At 33.8% G+C, this 10,983-nt stretch overlaps 1 protein-coding gene across 1 annotated transcript in view; it reads left to right on the top strand.

The window, feature by feature from the left end:
- The window catches only part of LOC126825384 (endothelin-converting enzyme homolog), a 134,216-nt gene extending 126,102 nt beyond the window's left edge, over nt 1-8,114 (top strand). The window contains exon 13 of the mRNA XM_050554997.2: nt 7,531-8,114. Coding sequence (XP_050410954.1) covers nt 7,531-7,704 — 174 coding nt within the window. The 3' untranslated portion in view covers nt 7,705-8,114. The remainder of the gene's footprint in view (nt 1-7,530) is intronic.
- The last annotated feature ends 2,869 nt before the right edge of the window (nt 8,115-10,983 follow it).

A 10,983-nucleotide genomic window follows, 5' to 3' on the forward strand; every position in this document is an offset into this window, starting at 1 on the left:
ATTTTTGATAAGCAAGGTATTTTTGCTAATTTCTGCACAGATCAATTCATTAACTTCGCGAGGTATTGACATCCACTGACAGACAAAAACAAGAACGGCCATTAAATGAAGACGAGTTGGAATTGTAGAGTTCTCAAGTTTGTAGTGTAGAAAATGCCAATGGATTAATTTATACCAGTAATATATTTGGATTACGTGCTGCGGATAAGCATCAACCGCGAAAAAATGTGAGTTTTTAGTGTTGAAAATGCCAAGAGATTAATTTATAATAGTAAAATATTTGGATTATGTGCTGCGGATGAGCATAAGCCGCGACAAAATGTGAAAGTGCGACTAGATATCAAAATGTAAAGAAATGTGAGACAAAATGTAAGAATATGAATGAGAGTGACGCACATTCGAAAAGTGCTGAGACAGTTGAAAATGATGACTCTTTTACCATAACATGTTCAAAACGGATTGTACATGTTCAAATAAATATGTAAATGGAAGAAAATGTGTGTTAAAATTAGTTTGTAATATAAGCAGTTACCTAGAAATGGGCAATTTTGCATAAGTCACTGTTTTCGTTATTTTGCCTGTAAAATAGTCAATTATTATTGTATTTTCACAAAAGTGACACCATTGGATTCAAAAAGCAAGTATGCGTCGTATCAAATTGATTACAATTTAAAATTGACACCGGAAGTGACGCCATTTTGTCAAAAACTGCATTTTTAACTTTTAAAATCAATATTTTTTTCAACCAAGAATTATTTAATATGTATTAATAATTTTAACTTTTGGTTTACATTCACATATTAATAAAATTCATATGGTCATATAGATTTCACAAAATTGTTTCCAACTTGTTCAGTTGCGGAGAAATAGGCGATTTTCAACAGGTCACTTTTCAAGGTTTTTGGTCCCTAAACGTGTCAATTATTATTCGATTTTCATAACATTTCACTGTGTGATACCTAATGCCATTTACAATTTCATACAAGTAATTTAAGATTTTCATTATCACCGGAAGTAACGTCATTTTGGCAAAAACTGTATTTTAGCCTTCAAAACAGATATTTTATTCAAATGAGTCTGATTTGTAATGTTTTAAAAGTTATGATATTTGATTCCAATCAACAAATAGATTGAACCCATACGATCATACAGATACCAGAAAATGGTTTCTAACTTGTACGGTTGCAGAGAAATAGACGGTTTTCTACAAGTCACTTTTCAAGGTTTTTGGTCTATAAAAGTGGCAATTATTATTCGATTTACATAAATTTTCACCATGTGATGCCTTATGCCATTTCTGATTTCATAAAACCAATTTAACATTTTAATCATGACCGGAAGTAATGTAATTTTGTCAGGATCACTTACCTGTACCAAATGTATACAATGAATTGATATTGCTGGATTTGGTTGATTCTGCGTACATTTTATTTTATGTGTGCAATGCTTATATGGAAACCTGTTTAATGGTCTCATCGGTACCGGAAGTGACATATGTTCAAGGGTAACGGGGCACCGGTGAAACCCGTCATTACTGCGTCGCAGTTCTAGTCTTCTTTATTATTATTCCAATTCGATTAGATCTCAGCAACTGCTTGTCGGATTGTTACGATTTCTTCGGTTTTACTGGGAAAGTGGGTGTGACTTAGAGGATAAAGATATTTTGAACGTTCTGCGACAATGCGAAATGTCCGAAATCACCGAAGTTATCGTTTTTAGAAATATGCTCCGTTGTCTCAATTGCCATTTTTTTTGTTACCGATAGAGTTATCTGTCGGCACCGGAAGTGGCGTAATTTTACCAAAAACTACAATTTTGACAACTAGGTACCATTTTTCGAAAGCAAATTATTTTTTTCAAATCTGGTATAACTGAAAGGGTGCGCCCTTTAAAGGCGCACAAAATGTCGGGCCCAGTTTTTTTTTTTTATTTCGATCCCGTTTTCGGGCTATTTCGATTAAAAGGTGAAAAGAGGTGTAAAATTAAGCTATTTACAACCCATCCAGCGTTTTCATATTTTAAAATATTACTTCGTAACTTTCATAAACTCTTAGCAATAATCTATACGGAGAGAATGTATGTGAAAATTAATTTGTAATATGCGCAGTTGCCGAGAAATGGGCAATTTTGCATGGGTCACTTTTTACGCTAGTTTTCCTGTAAAAGAGTCAATTATTATTCGTTTTTCATAAAAGTGACACCATTTGATGTGTAAAGTCAATTTTATCTAGGTCAAACCAATTGAATATTTCCAATATCACCGGAAATGACGTAATTTGGGCAAAAATTGTATTTATAGCCTTCGAAACCAGTAATTTATTCAAATTAGTCGTATTTGTTATTTGTTTAAAATTTTGATATTTGATTCAAATCAACTAATAGAATGAACCCATACGATCATATAGATATCACAAAATGTTCAGTTGCGGAGAAATAGGCAATTTTCAACAGGTCACTTTTCAAGGTTTTTTGTCCATAAAAGTGTCAATTATTATTCGATTTTCATGAAATTTTCACTGTGTGATACCTAATGTCATTTACGATTTCATACAAGTAATTTAAGATTTTCATTATCCCCGGAAGATACGTCATTTTGGCAAAAACTGTACTTTTAGCCTTCAAAACAGATATTTTATTCAAATGAACCTGATTTGTAATGTTTTTAAAATTATGATATTTGATTCCAATCAACAAATAGAATGAACTCATACGATCATACAGATACCACAAAATGGTTTCTAACTTGTACGGTTGCAGAGAAATAGACGATTTTCTACAAGTCATTTTTCAAGGTTTTTGGTCTATAAAGGTGGCAATTATTATTCGATTTACATAAAATTTTACCATGTGATTTTACCAAGTCACTTTTCAACGTTTTTGGTTTATAAAGGTGGCAATTATTATTCGATTTACATAAAATTTTACCTTGTGATGATGCTATATCTGATTTCATGAACCAATTTAACATTTTCATTATCACCGGAAGCAATGTAATTTTGTCAGGATCACTGACATGTAACAAATGTATAAAATGAATTGATTGCTGGATTTGGTTGATTCTGCGTCCATTTTATTTCATGTGTGCAATGCTTATGTGGAAACCTGTTTAACGGTTTCATTGGTACCGTGGCACCGGTGAAACCCGTCATTACTGCGTCGCAGTTCTAGTCTTCTTTATTATTATTCCAATTCGATTAGATCTCAGCAACTGCTTGTCGGATTGTTACGATTTCTTCGGTTTTACTGGGAAAGTGGGTGTGACTTAGAGGATAAAGATATTTTGAACGTTCTGCGACAATGCGAAATGTCCGAAATCACCGAAGTTATCGTATTTAGAAATATGCTCCGTTGTCTCAATTGCCATTTTTTTTGTTACCGATAGAGTTATCTGTCGGCACCGGAAGTGGCGTAATTTTACCAAAAACTACAATTTTGACAACTAGGTACCATTTTTCGAAAGCAAATTATTTTTTTCAAATCTGGTATAACTGAAAGGGTGCGCCCTTTAAAGGCGCACAAAATGTCGGGCCCAGTTTTTTTTTTATTTCGATTCCGTTTTCGGGCTTTTTCGATTAAAAGGTGAAAAGAGGTGTAAAATTAAGCTATTTACAACCCATCCAGCGTTTTCATATTTTAAAATATTACTTCGTAACTTTCATAAACTCTTAGCAATAATCTATACGGAGAGAATGTATGTGAAAATTAATTTGTAATACGCGCAGTTGCCGAGAAATGGGCAATTTTGCATGGGTCACTTTTTACGCTAGTTTTCCTGTAAAAGAGTCAATTATTATTCGTTTTTCATAAAAGTGACACCATTTGATGTGTAAAGTCAATTTTATCTAGGTCAAACCAATTGAATATTTCCAATATCACCGGAAATGACGTAATTTGGGCAAAAATTGTATTTATAGCCTTCGAAACCAGTAATTTATTCAAATTAGTCGTATTTGTTATTTGTTTAAAATTTTGATATTTGATTCAAATCAACTAATAGAATGAACCCATACGATCATATAGATATCACAAAATGTTCAGTTGCGGAGAAATAGGCAATTTTCAACAGGTCACTTTTCAAGGTTTTTTGTCCATAAAAGTGTCAATTATTATTCGATTTTCATGAAATTTTCACTGTGTGATACCTAATGTCATTTACGATTTCATACAAGTAATTTAAGATTTTCATTATCCCCGGAAGATACGTCATTTTGGCAAAAACTGTACTTTTAGCCTTCAAAACAGATATTTTATTCAAATGAACCTGATTTGTAATGTTATTAAAATTATGATATTTGATTCCAATCAACAAATAGAATGAACTCATACGATCATACAGATACCACAAAATGGTTTCTAACTTGTACGGTTGCAGAGAAATAGACGATTTTCTACAAGTCACTTTTCAAGGTTTTTGGTCTATAAAGGTGGCAATTATTATTCGATTTACATAAAATTTTACCATGTGATTTTACCAAGTCACTTTTCAACGTTTTTGGTTTATAAAGGTGGCAATTATTATTCGATTTACATAAAATTTTACCATGTGATGATTCTATATCTGATTTCATAAACCAATTTAACATTTTCATTATCACCGGAAGCAATGTAATTTTGCCAGGATCACTGACATGTAACAAATGTATAAAATGAATTGATTGCTGGATTTGGTTGATTCTGCGTCCGTTTTATTTCATGTGTGCAATGCTTACGTGGAAACCTGTTTAACGGTTTCATTGGTACCGTGGCACCGGTGAAACCCGTCATTACTGCTTTGTAGTTCTAGTTAATCAATTACTTTCACAGTAATATTTTAGCCTATTATTTATCATAGTCTCAGGACGTAGAGGCCAAGCTTATCGGTCTGTAAGAACCGGTTTCATTTTTATCTTTTAATGGTTTACTCAATGGGGTTATCGTTGCTGTTTTCTAGCTTGTAGGAACTATTCCTTTTGGCCATAATTTATGGAATAATTCTAGAAGCAAATTACGTAATGACCCTGAGAGTTTTCTTAACATGCTAATTTTATTCGATCTTCACCAGCCGCCGAGTCAATTTTGCCACTTAAACCTTTATGTATTTCCTCTATTTACAAGGGTAAGTTAATTGCTTTATGTTCATCTGATGAGTAACGCGATGGTTTATTCCAATGAAATCCCGATTTTCGTTTTAAGAATTTGTCACAGTGATTTTTATCGCTACTGCCATCAGCAAACGTTTTTGCTAACATCCCCGCCTTTTTGCTATTTGTTATGGCTGATTGGGATTCATAATTTTAAGCGTAGGAATATTTCTAGGAAAACATTTGCCGCTTATTGCGTGTATTATCTGTCCAGGCATTTAAAATTTTAGTTTTATCATTAGTACTATCACAGAATGCCATCCAGTTCTTTTCTTTTGCCTATGAAATGACCTGTCTGGCGTTTGCATCGCTCTGCGGACCATACGCGGAATAGGTTTTTAAGTTATTTTTCCTTGCATTGACATTCTTGGGACCACCAAGGTTTTGGGGCGCCTTTAGTTTTCACACCTGTTATGGGATTGAGGCTTCTGCTACACTAAAGACCGCACGCGATATATTCTCGGTAAATATATTTATATCATCGTGTCTAACTGCGCCTGAGTCGATTTCTGCACAGTAGTGTTGAAAAAGAGCCCAGCCTACGTGTTCAAGTTTCCATCTTTGTTTGTACGTGACTGGTTCTTTATTTACGTTTTAGTTTATTTCAGTTAAGACTATTAGATGATCACTACCTAGCGTTTTATTCATGACTTGCCACTTACAGTTTAAAGCTATACCGGGAGATGTTAATGTACGATCAAGGTGGCACCCAGTTTGTTGCCAGAACCGATATATGTTGGGCCACCGTTATTTAGTAGAACTAAATTGGAATTTTCAATAAAATTATTCAGTTGATCTCCAGCATTATTATTAAGAGGGGAGTCCCAAGTGGAGTGGCGGCTGTTAAAATCTCCACATATAATATCTTTAGTTTTTATTTGATCATATATTTTTTGATACGCTTCTTCCTCGGTGATTTTATACGGATTATATATGTTAACTACGGTTATATTTCGTTTGTCGGTTGTAGCTAATTCTAATCCAATTACCTCTACTTCACCAGAGTCTATTCTAATAAACTTAAGGACAGTGTCTAGTCCCGTGTTTTTATACATAACGAAATGAAATGAAACGGGGTTTAACCATGGACCTTATAATAAGGTCCATGGTTTAACTAAGCACAGTATATACCTCCATGTAAACAAACCTATTTGTTTAATAAACTACTTGTGAAAGCTGCTCATGCAATAGAGGTATATACTTTGATTAGTTATATATAAAGTAGGACATTAAACCCCATTTCATTTCGTTATATATAAAACAATAATAAAAGATCAAACAAGTATTATAGAAGTAGAATGAAGCCATAAGCAGTTGATCTTAGCAGTAAAACGTGAGATAGAAATATAATTGTGTTGGCTTCTGATATGGTGATTACTTATATATACATTTGGACCGCCTGTGTTAACTTTATTATGACAAAGGGAGAAGATGACCCGCCCTCTCTTCTCACGACAGCGAATTTATAAGTGTGCTTTAAGAAACTTTGGTATCCGAGGACATTTTTATTTTGTGTTTTTAACAATTTTCAAGTGAAAATAATTTAATTAAATCAACCTATCCATAATATCATATTCATTGTATTGGACGTTAAATCTGTAATAAACAACAACAACATGTTTTTTTTATTAAACTGAATTGTTTTGGAAAGATATATTACTATGATGATGCGGTCATACGCTCTTGAAATGTAAACTCATTCATAAATTCTTCTTTCTTTTGTTGTGGCCGTTACTGTTAATTTTGTTTAACGTTTGTACAGTTCACTCGGTGGCGCAGGTTGTCACTTAGATGTTCAGCAATGGTAGACTGGTCGGTGGGTGCTTTCGAGAGCTTCTCATGGCCCCTATCCTTGAATCCTATGGCTAGTTCAAACTGCTATTTTGTTCATATATAATTATTCCTGTTTTTTGATTTATGATCAATCAATACATTTAACATTTTGCCGCTTTCTACTACATTAACATCTTTCGCAACGCAGTTTTAACATATCAAATTTCGCACTGGCAGTTTCTACATAGCATCTTTCGCGTAGTAGTAACTTTGATATGCAAATGATGGATGTCACGTGATAACGAAAACGACCAATAACCCTAACATCCAATAATATTCTATTTAGCCAGCAGGCGATACGAATTTCTCAGAGCAGCAGACAATAATAATTTCGGTCATTGAACATATTTGGTGCACCCAAAATAACCTGTCTTTGGCCCCCTGGGTGACAATTTCTGTATTCGAAGAATTGTTATATGAGATTATGGGAAAATATCAATTTGAAACCCTTTCATATGCAGTGCACATAAACTGCTAATTGGAAAAACAAAAATCGAGAGATAAACGTTGTACATAACTTTTTTATATTAAAATTCAGTCGAATAATTTCCTTTAATGTAACTCAAATATATTGCAGAGTCGGTGTTTTAACAGAAATAATAACCAGCGATATTACAACGCCCTTAATGGTTTGGTAGAATATGACACCCAGACAAATCTAGCCCTTAGTCAGATACCAGAGTTTCAACAAGCCTTCAAATGTAAAGCTGGTTCCAAGATGGTGGCAGCAAGTAAATGTGCTTATTATTAAAGTTAATTAAAGGCACATTTCATATTATTTATGCATGTAAAATTTTGTATTAAGCATAAGGCTAAATGTTTATTCATTCAGATCGACACATCTATTTATATATAAACATAATATATAAAATAGACCTCTATAAATCTTATAAATACCATTTTCACTTAAAATCTCAGAATAAAACATAACCACTTTTTTATGTATGGCGGTTGACAAATTTTGTGATTATGTATTGTCTTAAACTCTACGTGTAACGTTTATTCTGGTATGTTGGAGCCATAATGATATTTGTGAATTTAATAATATCGATTTTTGCTATATACATTTATATATACTAACCTGTTGTAAAAATAAAACACACTTATATGGATATACTACTTCTGAGTTTATTAACATGCTACGTTTCGATACACATACAGATATCGTTTTCAAGCAAATAATGATAATCAACAATAAATGTGGTACAATATATAGGTAACAAGTGGAAACCATTTAACAGAATAATCAATACTATCAACAACGCATTATCAAGATCAAAGAAGTTATATAAATTAACATGATGACGGAATAATACTAATAAGCCACCAAATAAAAAGAATTTTAACAGAGCAAATCGGTGCAGAGGTAGTGTTCAGTAGCGGAACCACACTTAAAACTATGTTAAAAGCTGATGGTAGAATACTAAAACCAAAAGAGGACCCAAAGGGAGTCATATACAAAATAAATTGTGAGTGTAATGTGGCCTATGTGGGCGAAACATCCCGTCCAATTTCAATCAGAACTAAAGAGCATCAGACAGCAGTTAAAAAACAAGAACAAAACAAATCAGCGCTAGCAGAACATATCCACCAAAACCCACAGCACCAAATCAAATGGGAAAGTACAGAAATACTAGCTAGAAACCTATCAACATGGAAAAGCAGAGTTCTTCGCGAGGCTTTGGAAATTCAAAAACATAAGCCAAAATTAAACAGAGACTCAGGACATTTCCTCCCAAATCTTTGGGTTGATTTATTTAATTCTTAATCAGTGTGTGTTAGTGATGAGAAGTGTCTGTGGTCATAAGTGTATGACCCCCCCCCCCTTTATTTCATCTTGTAGTTAAGGTCTCACTTGTGATGATTGTTTCTATCTCTGACTTTCATCTCATCTTATAGTTATGGTTTCATATAGTTAATTAGCGTCTTGATGTTACGGTTTCATGTAGTCAATTATCCTCTAATTTCTTCCTTTGGTATTATTAGTAGTCAATTATCCTCTAATCTCTTCCTTTTGTATTATTAGTGTTATTCCGTCATCATGTTAATTTATATAACTTCTTTGATCTTGATAATGCGTTGTTGATAGTATTGATTATTCTGTTAAATGGTTTCCACTTGTTACCTATATATTGTACCACATTTATTGTTGATTATCATTATTTGCTTGAAAACGATATCTGTATGTGTATCGAAACGTAGCATGTTAATAAACTCAGAAGTAGTATATCCATATAAGTGTGTTTTATTTTTAGTGAAATCTATTTCTATATGTCTTATAAGGATTAACCTGTTGTAGTACATTGATATTAAAATTCGATATTGTTTGAATAAAACTGAAATCAAATTTCAAACAAACTAAGCATACACAAATGTAAATCAAAGTCAAATCCGGATTTAAATGCACAACTCAATTACACTCCAAATGATCGCTCTAAAGCCGTATACCATTCACGAAGCTGGATATAGGTACTCTTTCTTACACACCAGGTATCACTTCTCATTTGCGGAGTTCACGTATAGACCAGGAGCCCAGCTTCTCCTATATGGTATCAATGCGTGTATATCTGGTATCATCAAAATGTAAGTCTGCCGGGTTTCTGGTGGTGGTTGTGGTATTCCACGCCCAAAATGCAATGCCCCCCCCCCCCCAACTATGCTAGATTAGCTCAAAAGTGTACCACATGAAAATCGTACAGCAGTGTACCGTACATCTTCAGGTATTAAAAAAACACTCTGACAGACATTTCTAGTGGTGGGCTACCGCTGACAGAGCTTTGTAGTTGCAAGACATCTGTAGTTGTGGAGTATCCCTGACAAGATTTATCTAATTTCCAGACCACAGTTAGGCTATATTAGCTGAAATCTGTACCACCTAAAACAGCTTTGGAGTTGTTCAGTACCACAACGGGAATCATGAATGACCACTGCCAGACAATTTGTGCGGTGGGTAACCCCTAAAAGACACGCACAAAAATGCCACGCACCCAACTAGGCAAGATTAGCGGGCACTGTTCCCGTGTTTTAAAAAATTAAAATTTTAGCCAGGATGCGTAGAATACTATTACCTATCAAGTATGGAAGAGGCGATAAACTGCGGTTGCGGGAACCATTTTGTTTTTCAAAAACGCATTTTTAGCCCCATAAAACGTTTTTTGCCCAAAAATCAATTTCTTGCAATCGCAGTTTATCGCCTCTTCCATACGTGCTAGATAATAGGGTGTGGCAGTTTTGGGCGTCTCTTTTAGGGGTTACCCACCGCACAAATTGTCTGGCAGTGGTCATTCAATGTATACATGCATTGATATCATATAGGAGAAAATTGGTACACTTTTCAGCTGGGTTAACCCCCTGGGCTCCCGCTCTAGTAGCTTGTACATTTGTAATTGCACCTCATGCTTTTAGTGGATATGTTCACCAGTTTTATGGAAGCATTGATTTAATTAATAAAAATCAATATTATATTTTTAAAAATGTATCGTATTTTGTTTTATTTTATATTCATTTAATAAACATTTTTAGAATCTCTTCCGCAGACCAACGGAACACCGCGAAGTTAGAACCACAATCTTATAACGTTTGATTTTCTATCACTCCCGTTATTCATCGTGGTAAAAACAAACAAAAATTAAACATCATATTACCGTCATGGTATCTGAAAATAAAATAACGGTTGATTTTCTATCACTCCCGTTATTCATCATGGTAAACACAAAAATTAAGCATCATATTACCGTCATGGTATCTGAAAATAGAATAAATTACAGCGCCTTTTAGTCATCTGAAATGATGGCCTTACAATTAGTTCAAGAATGTAGCACTAAAGGAAATAAAAAAGACAAATGTTTTATTGTCATTTCGTATTCATGGACTTCGAATTTGATTGCCAATTGCCATATTTAGACATGCTGATCCTTTATGACCGTAAAAAATCAAATGAATAATATTATGTTACACTTGTCCGAAATATCTGACTTCTATTGGACTATATTGATAGAGTTATGCCACTGATTTCTGCCAGGGGAGAGCT

This window comes from Patella vulgata, chromosome 6 (assembly GCF_932274485.2).
Source record: "Patella vulgata chromosome 6, xgPatVulg1.2, whole genome shotgun sequence".
Lineage (NCBI taxonomy): Eukaryota > Metazoa > Mollusca > Gastropoda > Patellidae > Patella > Patella vulgata.